This window comes from Saccoglossus kowalevskii, chromosome 22 (genome assembly GCF_978046115.1).
Source record: "Saccoglossus kowalevskii chromosome 22, keSacKowa6.1, whole genome shotgun sequence".
Classification (NCBI taxonomy): domain Eukaryota; kingdom Metazoa; phylum Hemichordata; class Enteropneusta; family Harrimaniidae; genus Saccoglossus; species Saccoglossus kowalevskii.
Window position 1 is genome coordinate 24,373,574 of NC_140662.1, and position 20,391 is coordinate 24,393,964.

At 33.7% G+C, this 20,391-nt stretch overlaps 1 protein-coding gene across 1 annotated transcript; it reads right to left on the minus strand.

The window, feature by feature from the left end:
- Positions 1-6,487: 6,487 nt before the first annotated feature.
- Positions 6,488-20,128, minus strand: LOC100377320 (tubulin polyglutamylase complex subunit 1-like). The gene is made up of 10 exons (XM_085496196.1): positions 20,016-20,128; positions 18,974-19,064; positions 18,214-18,347; positions 17,013-17,076; positions 16,512-16,627; positions 14,330-14,465; positions 13,239-13,296; positions 11,927-12,010; positions 10,064-10,125; positions 6,488-6,684 (listed from the first exon to the last, which is right to left on the minus strand). Exons 1-9 carry the CDS (start codon positions 20,068-20,070, stop codon positions 10,108-10,110), a joined length of 756 nt encoding a protein of 251 aa, XP_085352322.1. The 5' UTR covers positions 20,071-20,128; the 3' UTR covers positions 6,488-6,684; positions 10,064-10,107.
- Positions 20,129-20,391: the final 263 nt, after the last annotated feature.

Here is a 20,391-nt window from a genome sequence, read left to right on the forward strand (position 1 = left end):
ATTATTTGAAACAATATTAAGAAATAAATCATCCGTGCTAAAATCTTCCAATTTTGAGACACAGATGTAGAGTTGAATCTACAGGTGTTTAAAATTGGCCAAAAAACAATGGCCAAATGAGTAAAAAAATCAAACGAATCTAAAGCAAGTTGAGAAATGTTTTAACCGGGGTGAGTATTGAAAATTTTTCAATTTACTGTCTTTAGCCAGTCCAAATTTCTATAGTCCTGAAAAATTTATTTTGTCATGAAAAAAAAAAGCATTTTCAAAGGTACATCACTCGTTGGCTGAATCCGTAATAACTAGAAATCGTTCTCTGTTTTCTTATAGCCATTACCAAAACGGAGAAGTACTTGTGCGACATTACACGGAAATGGCAAGCCGAAAAAGATAGTTTCTGACGCTTCTCCGCCAACGAAGACGAGTTATGTTCAATCACGGCATTGTCTTGAGATCTTTAGCTTTGCCATGCTCACGATGCCCTGGAATGGCGGACACCGTGTCAATGTAACTTGATTTATAATGATTTGCGTTACTCAGGGTTCACCGAGGGTTAATGATCGAAGAGGTAAGTATGGTTATATCCCGGGGAGCAATACATAGAACTTGCCTAATGGGGACGTGCCCCTGAAACGGGTCTCGTTTTTTTTTTTGATTTTAGATATAAGTATCGGTCTTATTTCTGGTCAAGATAGGTATAAACATTGGTACTATTTTTCCGATTTGGTATACTTGTTCAACCCCCAGTATCTGATAGCAGACCCCTAAGGAGGTCAAAGAGAAAGCGAACTGTTGTTTCTCATTTAACAACCTAAATAACCTGAACATTGTGTTAAATAATATGCTCTTATGTAAGTGACAGAGGTGTGTCTATGGTCAAAATACACATTTTAATAAATCAATATACAATGCAACTGTTGGCTTACATGTGCTTCTATTGGAGATGCTCTTCTAATAGAGCAAATAGGTAACTGTTTTATTTGGAATAAACAGTGATGACAGAAATGGTACTTTGGTATGAATATGGGTATAGATTTTGCCACTATCCAGGTATAAAAATGGTCACACTTTTGAACACTCATGGGCACCTTCCTACCCAGCTGTGTATCAACTGCCCCGGGTAATATAACGTGTACCATATCTTTTTCTATAACCCAGAGCTACGCAAACTTGCGGGGTAAATATTAATATAGTGAAACCTGTCTAAACCGAACACCAAAAGGCCTGAGAAGATTGTTCAGTTTATAGAGGTGTTCGGTTTATAGAGGTTTTTTATACAAGCAAGACTATTTAGAAGGGAATTCTAAAACTGTTCGGTTTATGCAGTTTCTAGTTTAGATAGGGTTCAATATAGACAGGTTTTACTGTATGAACCGACTATGGAAACACTGGGAAGATCAATCTTAAATAGGGGCGCAAATCGAAAATGGCGGTGACCTAAAAACTATGATAATTACGATCTCTGTTGAACCATAAATTTTAGAAAGGTCGACGTCTTTCTGAACTGAAGTATGTTACAATCGCGGTCGTTGCCCTCAGGCTGAGATCTGTGATAATTAGGTCACTGCCTTGGTAATAATGTCTGCTTTTACGTAAACCGGGTTGGAGGCTACTGTAGCTTGTTGTTTCCATGACGTCCACTGTCAGGAAATATGGTCGGGAATAATCATCTTTTTTTTTTTTGTAACTTATTTATTTTTTGGGGCTGACACTACATGTAATACATTTCATGAATACGCTGATAAAAGACACTCCAAGTAAACCATAGGAAGATGTTACTTTAAATATGGTATCAGGGAAGACCACTTCTTTTTGTGTGACGTGTCTTTCACTTTTTGTTTGGCGATCGCACTCTCAATTTGAAAATGATGTTTAAGTAAATTAATAAAATTTGCATAGTTAGGTTTCTGTTTCTTCCATTTTGAGTAATATATGTGGTTTCTGACCAGTGAGCAAACAAAGTTCACCGGCCAATCGTACTCCGGGTCCCCTAGTATCACACAAAGTTTACCAGGTACCTCGAGCTCTGTGTGGAATAATCACTGTTATTATCTTTAACTGTGTGTGAATCTTCTCTAATTCAAATGAACATTTCCGTTGTTGAAAACGTGGTCATTCCCCGGAGGAGGCGGGGTGGGGTAATCTCACCACGCTGTTGCTGCTCCTCCATGCTGCGGACGAGAAACTTTTTCATTCATATTTTTTATTGATTATTGCATATTATTGTTCCATACTTCATAGTGTAGACCGAATTGGATTATAATTTATCATAAACTAAAATGTTGCGTTTGCAGGACGTACACAGAATAGTATTCGTTAGAGCAAAACCACTAATACGCATGTGCAGTGATTGTACGTACTAAAATAACAGTGCGCATGCGTGTTAGAGAATTTCTTTTTTTCATCGAACATCTGTGTCTAAGACATTCCCGAAGTAGTTAGAAATTCAAATAAGTTAATTGGGTGGTCTGAGATGACAACTATTAGCACATTTATGGATCAAATAAAAATATAATAACTAAAAAATAAATAAAATGTAATAATATAATGAATACAGCTCGAACTGAACAAAGATGACGACTTTGACTATGATGCAGACCAATGAGTACAAACTGAGACGTTACCAAGCTGTAACTATGTAATTTCTTTGGTGATTGGAAGGTATTAAAGGAGTCACCAGCGGTAATTACTCAGTAGTGTACGTTGGCTTGGTCAAAACACATACTTGTGATTTCATTTTAGAAGAGATTGGATTGTGGGAAAATCAATGTTTTTCAACACAGGTGTCACACATGGGCGGTGCAATGACCATCTCTATTCATCTCTTTTCTAAACACAATTTTAATGACCTAGCAATTGCTGCCTATTATTATTGCAGTTAATGCTGTCAGTATAAATACAGTGTATTTGCCACTGAAACCACATCTGGGACTGTATAACAGTTCCCAGTTGTTTTGGCAGATTGTACACAACTGAAGCACTTGTGGATCTTAACCAACTACATACCTACCTCCTCCACTGGCCCACCAAATTGCATTTATTTGTGACTCTCCTGACAGGTCTCATACCACTCATTAGTTTTAAAGGGCGGTGGTCGTCGAAAAGCGCATGTTCGAATTTATGTAAACAAACAATGTATTTTACACGCGTTGTATACGTCACTATGAGTTCCATATTGAAAAGGATGCGGTGCAACGACCATCCCCTTTTGAACAGTTTACAAAGATCAAACCACCTGTATATAATAGAATTCTGATCAGACTGAAAACGTATTCTCCAGGTCAAACTGGATGTAAACTAAACACATAAATTTTTCAACAAAAAATCTTTGGGAGTGTCTAACCAACAGTTGCCTAGATCCACAGGTCACTGGTACAGGTTAATAAACTATGCTTGACAAATGAGTCCGACACATCTGACATAATTGAAATACATCCATATACATCCTGTTTCAGATCAAACACAAAGAAAAACAAGACATGCATGGCACAGTCCCCATTAGTTATTGAATTTAAAATATATATTTTTGTTTATAGTAATATAGCTGGAATATAACCATGTCAGGAATATGATTATGATGATTGTTTAACATTAAAATGATTGACATTTGTATCTGATCGTCAAACAAGTACTTGTCCATATTGAGAGATATTGCTCTGGAAAAGCATTAATTAAAACAAAATCAGCAATTTTGAATACATCTATATATCTATAACATAACGTATATATAAAATTTGAACATAATCAGTCAAAGCATGTAAGAAATATTAAAACAAAATGGCCGCCAGTGAGCCATTTTGAATCTGATTTGAAAAAGTAAAATGACATGCATCAGGAACCCATTATATGTCTAATGTATGTACCAAGTTTGAACAAAATCCATCCATAAATGCTTGATATTTGATGATTTTTTAGCACAAAAATGGCAGCCATTTATGTATGATGTATAAAGTTTGAATGTAATTGGTCCAGGCATGAATGTCTAAGATATAGGTCCGGACAGACGCACAAACGCACAGAGGTCAATCCATCCCCGTTTTTGGACTGCGACCGAATGGGGACTAAAAAGATCATTATCTAACAACAAACATTGTTAGGCTAATTGGTTGTATGAAATCCCCACATTTACAGCGTTTTCTGCTGTGACCTCTACTTGTAATAATGCTAAAAGCTTAGTTAAAACACATATAATTATAGTGTACAATTTTTTTATTATAAATATTAAATATTCATCTACAAATATATTACACTGCACACAATACAATAAGTACATTTCTGTCAAAAGTCTGAATAAGGTGACAATAGAACTTACGACATGATTTGTTTGCGCTACCACAATGACCTTTCACCTCTGAACTCTTTGATCAATAAGGCAACTTACAAAGCAAATAAAATATCTCGCTTTGCTAAGATGTTAATGCAGCAGGTGTCCTCCCTATATTTGTATTGCGATTTATGTCTAGTATGCTTTTAAAACAATATTTATTTTAAATTTTGTTGAAAATATTTCAAACCAATCAAAATCACATATACATAACAGATATTAAATTTGGCAGTAATCTACATGGCAGAAACAATACAAAATATGGTTGTATGTCATTTTTGTCTTAAGTTAGAATTTCTTGTCGTGTCAAGTTAAAAGGGCGATGATCATGGCGGGATGGGTGTTCAGTTTATTGCATACACAATTTGTACATTATATCAAACATGACACGGTGCACCAACCACCTCCCTTTAACTTTTAAAGGTACGAGGAAGTAAACATTTGATTGCACTATGGTATTGCCAGTATAACCAAAACAAGTCAATACTCATGGGACCTAAGACTTGGAAACAAGTCTGGCTACCCCCCCCCCCCCCAACTGAAACATAATTGTTTTAATCTGAAAGTACGATTAAGGACATTTTCCCAGAACGACATGCCAAAAAAATGTTTGTCAATTTGTTTTTCAAAATCCATTTACTGGGTATATTCATTGTAAAATTTTTATAAAAATTGTATTTTTTTTTCATGAACAATAGATTTTTCTTTTCAAAATTAAAAAATGCTATAATGCCTACATTTTTTACCCAAGTACCCAATGAGAAGTACTAAATAAAATTAAAGCACACAAATTCATGTATATTTTCATTTCCTTCATATTCATATAGATTAAAAATTATATATTTTTTTGATCAGGTCCTAAAGACAGTATATGAAACAAATACATCTTATGGAATGTAAATTATACAGTGAAACATAAAAACAGAATAAACAAAGTGATAACAGCAAATCAACCAAAACTTTTAAAACAGAAATAAGACAGTTTGAGTACATTATTGAAACATCTTATATGAATACATAATTAGCATTTGTACACTATTTAAGTCAGTTGTTGTAATCATAAAGTTCAATCTTGATTCAGCCAATCCATCATGTCATTTGTTTTGAATTTTGCTTGATTGATTTCACCTAAAAAAATGCAAATTCTATTCTACATCTATTCTATTCTATTGGGTGAGACACTGAACAAAACATAATTAACAGCAACATCACAGTGTAGCAGTGAGTTCATCTATACACACTTATATTTACATAAATTTTTCATTTTATTTTCTCATTTCATAGCAAGATTATGCAATGTTTCATGATTTGAACTCCCCTAGTGAATATTTATATAAATTTTCTATTATACACAGCATGACACACACCCAAACCAAATATATAATAAATATTTACATTCGATAAATTCCTTAATGGCTTACATGTAACAATTTGAATAATTACACTTATGACATTACAAAAATATATTAAATAAATAATTTAAGCCCAAGAAAAAAACAGAAAACTATCATTAAAACTGAGCTTTTTCATGAAAATTAATTTTTTCTTTCATTTTTTCAAAAAGTGTTGTCAATTAGGCACATTATCTGTCTTTCTATCTGATGTACAAATCAAAATTTATTTTTTAAACAGCGCCCTCTATGTCATGACATTGAAAACCTCTGTTTGTGTGAGACACTTCTAAACCTTCATTTCACTTCAGAGCAGTGCATCGGCAAGCAATCTATTTAGTCTTAAACTCTAATTCAGCAGATGATATTTGAAAATGACTGTAGAAGAATTAACTTGGGTTCTCAGTGTTTTAACTGAGCTACCTTATCGAGTAGGATGTGAAGTCAGGGCAATATAACCTTCTTAACCTTTCACCAGCAGACTTTTTCAGCACTTTTTCTTTGATATTTTTTGGAAATTAACCCTAATTTTTGAGCACAGACACAATTTTGGTCAATTTTTAGGTTTTACCCAAAAAATTTGGCTATAATTGTCCCAATCTTCTGAAGGAAAGTGCAGACTATAAACGGGACTATTTTGTGAATTTGTGATGAAAAGAAAGAACTGGTGGTGAAAAATTAACAGTTGTGTGTGCATTACTGTCAACCAACTGAATTTAGCATGAGAAGAAAAATTTGTGCAAAAAACCCCTGATTTACAGTATGCAGAAACTCAGACGTGAACCTGGAATTATATTGATAAACTGTCTGCTAACACCTTCACACACTTGTCTTAGTGCTGCTTGTTTCCGTAACAGATTAAAATAATAAAATCAGGAATCATACACAGTGATTCACTGCATGAAGTGATTACTCTTTGAAACTTGATACAAGTGGGACATCTTTAAGACAGCGTGTTGTACTCGGTACCTGGAAACAAAAACACAGATTAGAATGCAGACATCATGAAAAGAAATAATCTAACAAGAAATCTAAGAAATATGAATTTTAAAATGTTTAGTAGAGCATGATGTCTAATGGTTTTGCTATCTTCACCTGGTCACATGTACCATGCATGTCTGAGTTAATTACATGCAATTCTCATCTAATTGTCAAATGTTACACCATTCACATGGATTAGATGGTCATTGTTATAGATACTTCATCTTCCCAGCCATTGATACTCAATACATTGCATGGATGTCCCATTTCTGTTCCTCTTTAATTATTTTAGTAACAATTTTACATGGTCTAAATATTATACACACTGGGTCTACAAAGTGGTGGTTATGATAGATTAATTTTCTCAAATAACATCACAAATTTGAAACAATTCTTTGTCACCAAGAAAAGATTAAACTTGCAAAAAGTTTCTTCCGGCATCTATAGCACTTAGAGAGCCCAATCTAACAAATCAAGAAAAGAGGGAAGGGGGATTCAATGAATCTCAGTTTTGTCGAGAGGATTCAGCCCAGCCAGTTATTAAAACAAACCAAGGTAAGAGGAACTGGTACATGCATGCAACATACAATGAGTAAGTAACTGATGATGTATTAGACAGGTGAACTAATTAAATTAGTGCTAGATAAATTAGGTTTTGAAACAATCAGAGGTACATTACATAGGTGTAAGATTTGAATGTATGAGATATAGTAACACCTACAGTATATAAATCAAACACTTATTCCAGTCTATGCATGTTCTTTTGGTGTTCAGTTTAGACAGTTTAGACAGGTTTCACTGTATAAGAGACCTTAATATACTGAACAATTTTCTCAGTCACTTTGGTGTTCAGTTTTGACAGGTTTCACTGTATAAGAGACCTTAATATACTGAACAATTTTCTCAGTCACTTTGGTGTTCAGTTTGGACAGGTTTCACTGTATAAGAGACCTCTATATACTGAACAATTTTTTCAGTCACTTTGGTGTTCAGTTTATACAGTTTCACTGTAAGACCTTTATAAGCTGAAAACTTCTAAAAAATGAACAATTTTCTTAAATCCTTTTGTGTTCAGTTTAAATTTTCACCACCAGTTTTTCTTTTTTCATCACAAATTCACAAAATAGTTCTGTTAATAGTCTGCACTTTCAATCAGGAGATTGGAACTAAAATAGCCAAATTTTTGAGTAAAAACAAAAAATTTACTTAAATTAGGGTTCATTTTCAGAAATATTGAAAAATATATAAGACAAGCTCCACTGTTAGCAATGCACATTTCAATTAAGAACTGAAGATATCATTAGAAAATAAACAATATGTATAGTATCAAATCAATCAGACTTCCTGTTTTCAAAAATATCACTTTTCACCAAAAATGACAAAAATATTCACCAAAATTAGAGAATTGAAGATATCATCACCAAATGAACAAATCTGAGAGAGGTCTATATGTAGTACCTATATATGTAATAATATCAAAGCAATTGGACTTGCGGTTTTTAACAAGAAGTTGAAAATATCACTTTTTACCAAAAATTACAAAAATATTCACCAAAATTAGAGAATTAAAGATATCATCACGAAATTGAACACATCTGAGAGCGGTCCACATGAAGTATCTATATATGTAATATCATTTTAGCAATTGAACTTGCAGGTTTTTAACAAGAATTCAAAAATATAACTTTTCACCAGAAATGACAAAAATATTCACCAAAACTTGAGAATTTGAGATTTTGACATGAAATGAACAAATCTGAGAAAGAACCATCCAAGGTACTTGCATATCAAACATTCTGACTTGCGGTTTCGAAGAAGAAGTTGAAATCGTAAAGTTGACAACGACGACGACGGACAATCAGTAATAAAAACAGCTCCGCTGTGTCCACTTTGTGCAGCAAAATTTGTGCGAAAAAGGCTGGTGGTGAAAAGGTTACTACGTAAACTAAACAATTTTCAAACCCTTTTGTGTTCAGTTTAGACAGAATTCACTATAAGAGACCACTATAAACAGAACACCTCTGTAAACTAAACAATTTTCAAACCCTTTTGTGTTCAGTTTAGACAGGATTCACTATAAGAGACCTCTATAAACTGAACACCTCTATAAACTAAACAATTTTCAAACCCTTTTGTGTTCAGTTTAGACAGGATTCACTATAAGAGACCTCTATAAACTGACCACTGTAAACTAAACAATTTTCAAACCCTTTTGTGTTCAGTTTAGACAGGATTCACTATAAGAGACCACTATAAACAGAACACCTCTGTAAACTAAATAATTCTTACTCCCCTTTGTGTTCAGTTTAGACAGGATTCACTGTATAAGAGACCTTTATAAACAGAACACCTCTATAAACTAAACAATTTTCAAACCCTTTTGTGTTCAGTTTAGACAGGATTCACTATAAGAGACCTCTATAAACTGACCACTGTAAACTAAACAATTTTCAAACCCTTTTGTGTTCAGTTTAGACAGGATTCACTATAAGAGACCACTATAAACAGAACACCTCTGTAAACTAAATAATTCTTACTCCCCTTTGTGTTCAGTTTAGACAGGATTCACTGTATAAGAGACCTTTATAAACTGAACACCTCTGTAAACTAAACAATTTTCAAACCCCTTTGTGTTCAGTTTAGACAGGATTCACTATAAGAGAGACCTCTATAAACTGAACACCTCTGTAAACTAAACAATTTTCAAACCCTTTTGTGTTCAGTTTAGACAGGATTCACTATAAGAGACCTTTATAAACTGAACACCTCTGTAAACTAAATAATTCTCACTCCCCTTTGTGTTCAGTTTAGACAGGATTCACTGTATAAGAGAGACCTTCAAAAACTGAACACCAATAAAAATAATTGAATATTCTCAGTCACTTTGGTGTTCGATTTAGAAAGGTTCCATTGTATAAATAAAAAACCTCAGGGTCTATAAATTGTACACAGCCGTGAACAGAATAATAGTATCAGTGTATGCATTCAGACAGTTTTTATCTATCCATAATGAACTAACAAAATTACAAATTTGATCAACAAAAAGTACTGAAGACTGTTTTTTATATTTATATACTGTAATTCACTTTTGTGAAATTGCTGTCACATCAGGACAAATCAACAAGTAATAGACCTCTGATAGAAACAATATACCACCTATAAAGTAAATAACAATAATAGTATGAGTTATTGATTAAAAGATATAAGGGAAGCATGCATTAAATTAATTAAAAAAAGAGCAAATTACTAAAATTTAAAATTGGTATGCAAAGCTCTATTGGTATACGGAGGAATGATAAAAGCTGTGCAATAATAGTGATGCCAGTTGCCATGGTTATGGGTAGTGGTGTTGCTAAGGTGACAGCACCTGTTATGCGGCATCTTGGTGTTTCTTGGTGATATGTGCACAAGTCACTTCAGTGGTTTCACCTTCAGTAGTAAAATAAAAACACTGGAAAATTAGTTACAAACCTAGTTGCCAATAGTGATAATTATTTAGGAAAAACATTAGTTGTCAATATTGGGATTTGGGAAGATTTCCTTATTTTCATCATTTTTTTTGGATTTCAATATATTTACATTTACATTAAAAGCACCAGCACTTTTTTCATTTTATTTAGAAAATATTTTCAGGATTTTTAATCCTGGATAAAAAGCGTCTATATTTATATTAATTTGAATATTCTGAGATTATGACCAAGTGGTAGTAGAACTGTCAGGAGAATATCTCTATTTTGGAGAGTGCAGCCAAAATACAATAATTCTATATTATTACAAAAAATACTGGTGAACCATCTTTGATTCATTGCTGATTTTGACTTGATTTGATTTTATGATTATAGATTACATTGTTTTCAGAGCCAATAATGATATTGACATAAAATTGGGATTTGACTGTTATATTATTTTTAATATACTGGTATATTGTTTCTTAACTGTAAACAAATACAATGTAAAGCCAGAAGATGCAACATGTGAAATATTATTAAGTTGCTGCATTTAAAACAAGATTTGATCATGCAAATGTAGTACTAGTACTTAAGTCATTCAACCTGGACATGCTTTGTGTTTAATATTTTAAAAAAATATATTGAAAATGGACACAATCCCTTTACCTATACCCGTTATTTGTCTACATTTCTTATCAAATTGATGATATACTACCATGGTAATTTACTTTAGTCTGGTGTTTACCACAGTCAGTAAATGAAATGAGTGGTGCACAGATTTCAGGAGTCATGGTAGTGATGGATATTTTAATCCTTCCTTCACCAGCACCGACAGTCACATTAGCCATATATCCCAATAGATCACAGTGTTCTCATCTGGTAGAGCCATTTCAACCATAATGATGTGCTACAATTTTTGCTGTTCCACTACACATGTAATCATTCATGGTCATCTCCGATGGAGAATGGTTCAGAAATCTAAAATAATCCATCTTTCATCGGCCAGGTGTACAAACTCATGTTCATGAATGCTCAATTCCAGGCTGGTTCTGCTCTTAGAAAGTTAATACTTATTATATAAGTCCCCACCGTTAGGGGGTGTTTCTTTGTTGGCTCATCCCTTAGTCTGTCCAAGTGCTTTAATTTTATCAGTGAAAGATTTCTTAGTGATGAGGTTTGTTGGTTAAAACATAAGTGAGTGTAATTTGATTCATTATTGGTGCTACTCCATACAAAAAATTGTGTTGCGGAAGACTTCATAAGTCAGATTTTATGCATAATTTTTAATACTTATTATATCAAGTATTTCAAACTAAAAACCTATCTAGGGTGTATGACTTAAGTTTATAAAACTCAATAATTAGTTTTTATAATCAATAATACAATCTGCTCATACTAGCAGCCCACCTCCCCCACCCAACTATTTTTCAATCTGAACTCAGGGAAATTAACAACATGCCTGAGGGGCCCAACATGTACCTTCATGTTTTTGTACTGGGGGTTGGCCCCCTAGAATTGCCAATATTCCAAAAATATTTTTGGCAAAATATCCATCATTTTTGACATTTCTAAATATCCTGAACTACCGGTACTTACAGGCAGCATTATTAGGTATAAAAACTTAATATTGAGCTTTAAATACCACTTCAAAATACAGTTTACATTATATAAAAACAATAATATTCAAATTTCAAACAAGCGTGCTTACAATTTAAATAATGCAAAAACATTCCAGAAATATTGTACTTAATAAAATACAATTTTTTAATTTTTCAACCTACCTTTTTTAGAAAAATATCTGCAGATATTAACATGAACTCTTCCCAGGTGATGGTTGAGGTATTTCGTTGTTTCACAGACACTGACTGTGTAAAAATGGAAAAAATATGTTAATAATTAAGCAATGCCAAATAAAGTGTGAAAATTGTAGAACAGTACAGCCTACATTTTGTTAACCTTTTGAATACCATAATTTTTCCCACCATAATTTTGGTGTGAGAGTTTGCAAATTTGTATGTAGGGTAATTATCTATTTGTAACGAACACTACAAACAGGTAAAGTATTGCAATGAAATTCGATAAAATATGACTCGAGCAAATAACACATATGTACTCAAAACGAGACTGCCGGCACCTGGTACCCAGATAAGGCAAGGCAGTCAATCAAGATATAAACTAAAATAAAATTACAAAGCTATAACCTAATACTCACATAAAATCAGAAATAAATAAATCCCACAAGTGAGTCTAATCCCCTAGGCAAAGGATGACCTGCTAAGCTGAAAAGGGGGTCTGAGGTAGCCATCAAGAAACCAAGAGATCTGAGGGGAGAGGCCAAAAAATGGCTATCAGACCCTGAAATGGGGGGCAGGATGAAATCCTTTGCCCAAACGAGGGATCAGGAGAAAACGAGTGGGACCGAAGTGCCCCCACTCAAAGAGTTACTAGTGCAGCTAGAAAAAAAGATTACTAGTCTTCCAACTATATATGTGCTGATTTTATCCTATGTCAAATCATCTGGTACTATAGGAATCAGTAAACAGGCTCAGCGTGCTCAAGATGGATGGGTACTAATAATTGATGTGAAGTATTCTCATTTAAGAATTTCTTGATATGCCAGACTATTGAGAGCTACACTGTGGTTGTTTCTTGTTACATCCCTCACGTTGGATTCATATGATGATTATTTCATGTTGCCGCATTGTCTGAGTGAACTAAATGAACAGCAATGCATGATGGGTTTTATTGTAGTGATGACAACAATAACTGGAATGGTGAAATATTTCAGGTTTTGATCAGTTCAACTCATGAACACCATAACTTTCAGATTTTAATGTTTAACCATGTTATTCATAACTATGATAAACTTTAATTATCTTTTTTTGTCTCAAAAACAGATGCCATATTCCAAATAATGGCATTTCACTAGCTGATATAGTATACTTATTATTGGTGCTACACATAACCCATGCAATATTAAACTAAATAACAACTGTTTAAACATTTATCAACAAATTATACATGAACCATGTTGTAAAAAAGCCAGAGCTACACAGCAAGCTATATGGGTTATATGCAAATATGCATAGTTACCTGTGATAATAATCTGCATAATTTATCTGGACTCAGTTTAACACCAGCCTCTAAAATACTAGATGAAAAAAAAATCATTATGCAATTAAAGTAATCATTGATTGACTTATACATTTAATATTCATAATTATGTTTGCTTAATTGACTGTATGACAATGCAATCATGTTACTTTTGTCATCCTTCACTAAATAAATCTTCATAATTTATTTCATATTCTATTTAAAATTGTTATCAAGATCTGCAGCCAAACTACAGGTAGTCCAAAATTGAAATTATAGAAAAATATATACAAATGTACAAAATGTGGCCTCACAATTGTAGCAGGAAGTTACAAAATATTGGCATTCAGCATTATTCATCTTTTTATAATTAGAAACCTAATTATCGCAACCTATACATCTATGATTTAATACAGAGCTATGCAAGCCATTATCAGCGACTGACTGTGATTTCAACAAAGTGATTCTGTTCCTGAGAAGAAGTAAAAGTGATTGGTAAAGTTCCTGGTTAATAAAGGACATCCAGAAAATCAGAAGAATATACTTGTTTGCATATACTAAAAAACCTTAGTTGACAAGTGAAATAGACAATGATATGCATATGTATAGCATTATGTATGATGTGAAGTTTGAATGTAATTGGTCCAGACATGTCTAAGATATAGGTCCATCTGCAAGCATGGACACTCGAAAACACACAAAGAGAGGTCAATCTATGAGTCCCCGCTTTGGATTATGTCAGAACGGGGACTACCCTACCAAGCTGTAACTGCACTTTCTAGAGACCAGCCATTACAGAATGTAGAGTGCTCTTCATTGATAAACTCAGACTTAAATATTGAAGTAATATACAGGTCAGTGGCTAATGTACCCTTGCCATTATTATTTTCAAAATTTGAACGGATACATATAACCTTGAAGAAAAATCAAAACTCTAGAGCTAGAGCAATAGCTTTTTTTATCACAAAATTGACCAACAAACATCGTCCAGTAAGTGACTGGATGTGCGACTGAATATAATTTTTACAGAACCATTAAAATAAATAGATTTTCTGAAATTTATTTATGGTATATAGAGACACTAATCTTACCTGACAGGATTGCTGGTAGTCATAGTAACTGATTCATCTAATAGATTGAGAGCTGCATCACATAGTTCTCTGTTTGCATGTCCTGATTTTGATATATCAAATTCATTAAATAAACTTTGTGCTTCTTTTATGTAATCTGAATGAGATAAAAAATATCAAAAAAAACAATAATTTTGCAATGTTCTATTGTGTATTTAATGTTAAAAACCATAGAATTATGTTTTTGTTGATAATAATCAGTACCTACCAGGGTAATGCATAAAATATACAAAATAATTATCAGTGTTTTTTACATGTTTGTGCCTTATTAGAATTTGGCATTTACTGTGCATGTAGGATGTTGATTACACAGAAAAATTCCTAAATTATATAATGGAAAAATAACATCTCATTTAAAATAATAATAATAATAATAAATAATGACAATTTATTCAAAATTTGCCACAACAATATGTACCTTGACTGAGATCTGGTTCAGGAAGTGTCAAAATACCTGATATTCATCGTTTTTATGACTAAAATAGTCTGCCATCTTTGATCAGATGACAAAATTGTATGTGTGCCATGATGTTCTATCAATTTATGTAATTTGAAATGAATTACTCAAGGCAAGTACAAGAAATACGTCTAGATAGAGGTTATTAAATACAAATTTCATCAAATTTACCAATTGAAGTGACATATGCATTAACTACTAATACTGGTTAATCATTCCACCTAGTTTGAGAAGATTTAACTGCACATGCTCGAGATCTGGTCTCGGACAAGTGAAAATATTAGATTTTACTGCATTTTCACAACTAAAATGGCTGCCAGTTGCCCGTCTTTGACAAAAACATAAACTCACCAAACATGCATATGTATCAGATAAGTCTGAGAACTGAAGAGAATTAGTTGAGGGGTGTCCGAGATACAGCTCTGGAAAAAGACTTAACGATGAGACCATATTTCAGATTTCGTTCAAATAGAATTTTTTTTATGTTATTGTGTCTTGTATCATAATTTGAAAGTGAAAGATTCCATATAACTTTATTTTAAAGGGTTGTAATTAAGCTATATTAACCAATACTTTAGAACTGCATTTTTTACATTGGCTGCCATTTGACAATCGTGAATTAGATCGTCGAACAAATAAATGTACATATGTGCAACATGATGTACAATGTATCTATAAAGTTTGAATGTGATTTGCATTTCAGATAAAAGGGGAATGGTCACACACACACACACACACACACACACACACATGGACGAGCAAATGCACGGAGGTCAATGCATAAGTCTCAGTTTTCGAACTGTCTACATCAACATCACACAAGATGGGTTACAGATATATGTCATTTTACTTTGTGACTCAATTTAACATGGCTAACTAGCGTCCATTTCATATATTAATTTGAATATCCTTGTCTTTTATCTGTCAAACTCTGAATGGCTTTGTGTACATTAGCAAAACACAATGGTACAGATATGCGCCCCAATTTATATTGGATGTACCAGGGTAATGACAATTAACTGGCTCAAAACCATTTTTGTCTCCAGAATAAACCATATTTTAAGTATCATCAACCGGTCACTGGTAGCATAGTGGTTGTCGCTCCAGACTCATGATCGGTAGACCCATGTTCAAATCCTACCTTAGGCTGAACATCAAAGGGTCAACCCCTACCCTGGGTGAGTGTGCCACAGACTCAATGGGAAGGCCAATTCCACTGGCCGAGATTCATTCACTAACGAATGCGACTTTGGGGGAACCTTTGTTAAGGTCCGCAGGTGCTTGTGTTCGACCGAGCCTGGTTGACGCCAGGATAGCGCATTAAAATTGCCATTTGACAGAGAGATGGCCACACAGCCCTGTCATGTAGTCTCAAACATGAATATGACTTCTGTGGCAAAATGCACTATGTGTCAGCACTAGCACTTGCAATTTGCACATACAAAAAAAAAAAAGTCAGGAGAGACAACGGTGACATTCAATATCCAGAACTGTCGCCTGGCACAAAAATATTTATTAAAAAAAAAAAAAAAAAAAAGTATCATCAAATATTCATCAAGCGTGTCTGTGATGATCTTATTCAAACATTACCATGGGAGTTACTGTAAGAGGCCGATTGGCGGCCATTTTGAGCAAGTAGCTACAAATAATGAGACATCTGAGAACAAATTGAAAATTCGTAAATACCTTTAAGGACAAGACATGCTAAAACACCCGAGAAATACACATCATATGGTACAACTTCATAATCACGGCATTGTGTTTTTTTCAGCAACTTTTCAGAGATCACACTAGAAATATCCCTGAAATAAAAGTATATTATAATGTAATCATTGTCTCCCAAAATTAATTTCCTAATAAAAACAGACAAGAATGTAATTTTGCATAATTCCTGTAATTCAGTTTAAAACATGAGAATGCTGATGGTGTAGTAACACCACTAAAGTTATGTTATTATGTTATTAGATCATTTGAGATCACCGATTCAAGATATCTTGGTAACTTATGAAACACTATTAAGGATGTACTAGACTTAACAAGGATGTTATAATTAGGCTTAATATTTTCATATAAGAATTGTCCCGAACTATAGTACCGGTAAACTACATATTTTATTAAAGCTCTTATTTCACACTTCATAGAATTCTGGGTCATTTTTGATAGAATTCAATGGTTTACGTTCCTTACCTGGATAGCATTGCAAGTAATTCTGTGTATACTGAGCCTGTTAAGCCATTGCAACCTTTTATACCTAGAAACAAAACAATTATTAGATTCATGGACAATTAAACGTGTGAAAAACAAAAGAACTACATTGTACAAGATAGTACATACTAACAGTGTGCCCTCTAAGCTAATGTGATGTGCTGCTGATGCAGATTCACTGGCATGTTACTGACGCAACAGAATCTTTACATTTCAGGAGTCATCATGAAAAAATCAGGGGACAAGTCAAGTTATTGTGAGCATGTTAGGGAAATTGTACAAATCAGTTAAGTGTGCTACAACTGGTAGAATGAGGAAATATTTTTTGTGTATTCCAAAAACATGTTCTTCCATTTCAGGTGGTGTTTTTGTCGACCAAAATCATTTATGATAGACGCATGTATCTAAGAACATGTTTTTTCCTGGGACAAGAAGCAAAAACATTGCCCTACAATGAGTCACATGATCTGATGAATCATCCATGAACGCTAATTTTAATATTAATCAGAAAATATATACTGATAATAGTAATTTTTATTGTACATCTGTCACTATAACGTCGTAAGTTACAGCGTGCCGTACTTTTGCGGTATTTTACGGGGTATTTTCATCCTACCATATTAGGAAATGCAAATTCCAGATATGAAATGACTATGAGCATAGACCCACACAAAGAAGTTTGCTGATTCTGTTCTAAGCTTTTTGGATTTCGGCATTTCTATGAATTATCCTTGGAAGGAAAAGATGTATAATAATAAGGTTATTACAAGGATACCTCAAAGTATGCACTCAGCCAGTACGCTGTTGCATCGGCCTTCGCTGCACATTGGTCAATACTTACGCTGTACTGTCTTCGTGCATATTTTGAGGTATCTTCGTAATAACCTTATAGTATATAGCAATAAAAAATATATATTCATTTTACTGTAAAGGGGGTAATTATTCACTGGGATTTAATTTAGCTTATTTCGCTGACTGGAAAATGCGACAATTTAAAACCCGGTGAATATGTAAAATTTAGCATAGAACACATTATCTAAATGACGAAACCGTGAATTTAAAACCCACTGAATATGCCTGAAATGGTATCAGGATCAGGACTGTATATTGAGCAGCTCATCTATCAAGCAAGTAACACTTTCACTGATTGGTTATTGTTAAATTAGTATTTGTAACAGCTTACCTGATTGGGTACACAATGTATCATAAGCAGCTACTGCATTGGTTTCAAATGCAGGTCTTGTGTAATGTGTTAGCAATATTCTTTGATACGCCTTAGTAACTTTACTTGGTTTATTGTCACTGATACCTTCAAAACTAAATACAATAAAACATACATTTTTTCAATTTATACTATTCGAATACGTTTTAAATTAATATATTTGTACTTGAGATGAGTGGCACACAGCAGCTCAAGGCAAAGCATACAAACAGTGAAAGAGTAAAAAGAAATATATATTTAATTTGTCATTTTGGTAATACTTTTTTCACGTTGTCCTTTCTCATAATTCAACAATATTATTGGGCAAAGACCAAAGTGTTTTGCAAAGTTGCAAGTCATTTTGCTAACTGCCTGTCCGAATAATTCTCAGAACAGCTGTAATATCTTTGCAATATGGGCCATTAACCACCAGTGACTCTTTTCAAAAAATAATATAGAGCACCGTCAGCAATAAAAGTCTGAATTGAATGCGAATTGAATCGAACATGAACATCAAACTTGATGCTCTCATTTCAAATCCAATAGTCACGTAGATCACCAAAACGTGACAAGAGAATAGAACAGTATTTTAGGCAAAAACCAGTCTTGTGGTTTTGTCACTCTCAACAAGATTTTTGCAACCATTTACAAATAAATCTATTCTCAATCACGTAATCTCAGATGACAGACAATGTTTTTTTTAATATTTAATAGACATTTAGATTTTTTTCGATAGACTTACTACTCTGCAAGGTATAAAACAGGATCTTCTGGACGGTTTTCTATCATCTTAGAAAGAGCATCCCGAATCTGACTGCTAACATTTGTTCTTTCTGTGAAAAAATTAAATAAATAAAATCCATGGTTACCAATAAGTACTGCTGATTTAAAAACTATGTACCAATTTGAGGAGAGTCTACAACTGAATTAGGTTACTGTAAAATACTTTATTTTAGCTGTAAAGACATTTTGGGTGTTTTGTATGGAATTTATTTTCACTGATTTTTGATAAGTTGAATGTAAAATATAGGAAAAAAGGTATATCCGCTGGATTTTATTTTCACTGAATCATTCCTTCAGCGAAAATAGCGAAAATTAATTCCAAGTGGAAATAAAGTATTCTACAGTATTATGACTGATGTAGAGACCAATAGAGAGCATAGCTAATGCACCATGATGTTAAATTAAGCTAAGCTGACACACATTTTTATAACTAACTTTTTAAATAAATTTGGCTAATGTTTTATTAATTGCAGCATTGCCATTGCTTATTATAGTTTTAAATTTATTCTATTACATCAGAGGGTCTATGATTACATGTATGTCAGTTTTTCAAATTTTTTTTTCTTTTTTTCATATAATTCATTATTCTGGTCATTGTGAAAGAACATGACGCTACAAAATAGTATTCGTCTTTATCTTCGTTCTTGTTTGGACCACAGTCTGGGGCAGTATGAGGGGGCAATCACAGTCTGTGGGGCAATCAAGGTCACTACTGTGTCGAAGTCTGTATGCAGATTTTGTTGCTGGCAGCTGTGATCTGCTAGTAAATGAAGCCATTCATGGGTAACGATTACGGTAAGTTCGTCAAGGAATCGGGTGGGGTGTCTGGGTCACAGTAGTGACCACCACGGTCGTGGACACGACTTGCAATCGATTATTGTGTTGTCACAACAACCACCACGTTGTGATGGCGATCGGCTTTTTGTTTTCTGGATGTCAATGCTAAGTTGTTATGCCTGACTCGTACATGCTGTGTCTAGAAATTCTCAATATACACTCACCGAGAAATTCTCTGTTGCTTTCCGGTCTGTCGGCGTCCCTTAATCGAGCTGCCATAGTTCGAGCAGTCAGCCGGCAGCTAACTGCAGGTATTTCACAGCGGTGCAAAAAGCAAGTTGTTAACCAATTGCTGATTGGTGCGTCGCGTTGTTAGCTGGTTTTTTATTGGCTCAGATTTGTGTAAGCGTAAATGGGCTTCTGGGTTAATGTTTTGCGCATTCCCGGAAGTAACCGTACAAACACGTTTTTTGATGTCAGCGCAACTGCATCAACAATAGAAGTGTACTTCAATATCAACAATATAAGTGTTCGAAAAGTACAATATTTGAAAGTACAAAATACCACCCATATTTCTGACCTCATTGTGCTATTTCAATT

What these genes read in the sequence shown, in the direction of transcription:
- LOC100377320 (XM_085496196.1), bottom strand. Translation starts at nt 20,070, where the DNA reads ATGGCAGCTCGATTAAGGGACGCCGACAGACCGGAAAGCAACAGAGAA. An exon ending in TACATTGTGTACCCAATCAG is followed by an intron (nt 17,077 to 18,213) that starts GTAAGCTGTTAC and finishes TTTTGTTTCTAG; the next exon opens with GTATAAAAGGTTGCAATGGC. An exon ending in ACTACCAGCAATCCTGTCAG is followed by an intron (nt 13,297 to 14,329) that starts GTAAGATTAGTG and finishes TTTTTCATCTAG; the next exon opens with TATTTTAGAGGCTGGTGTTA.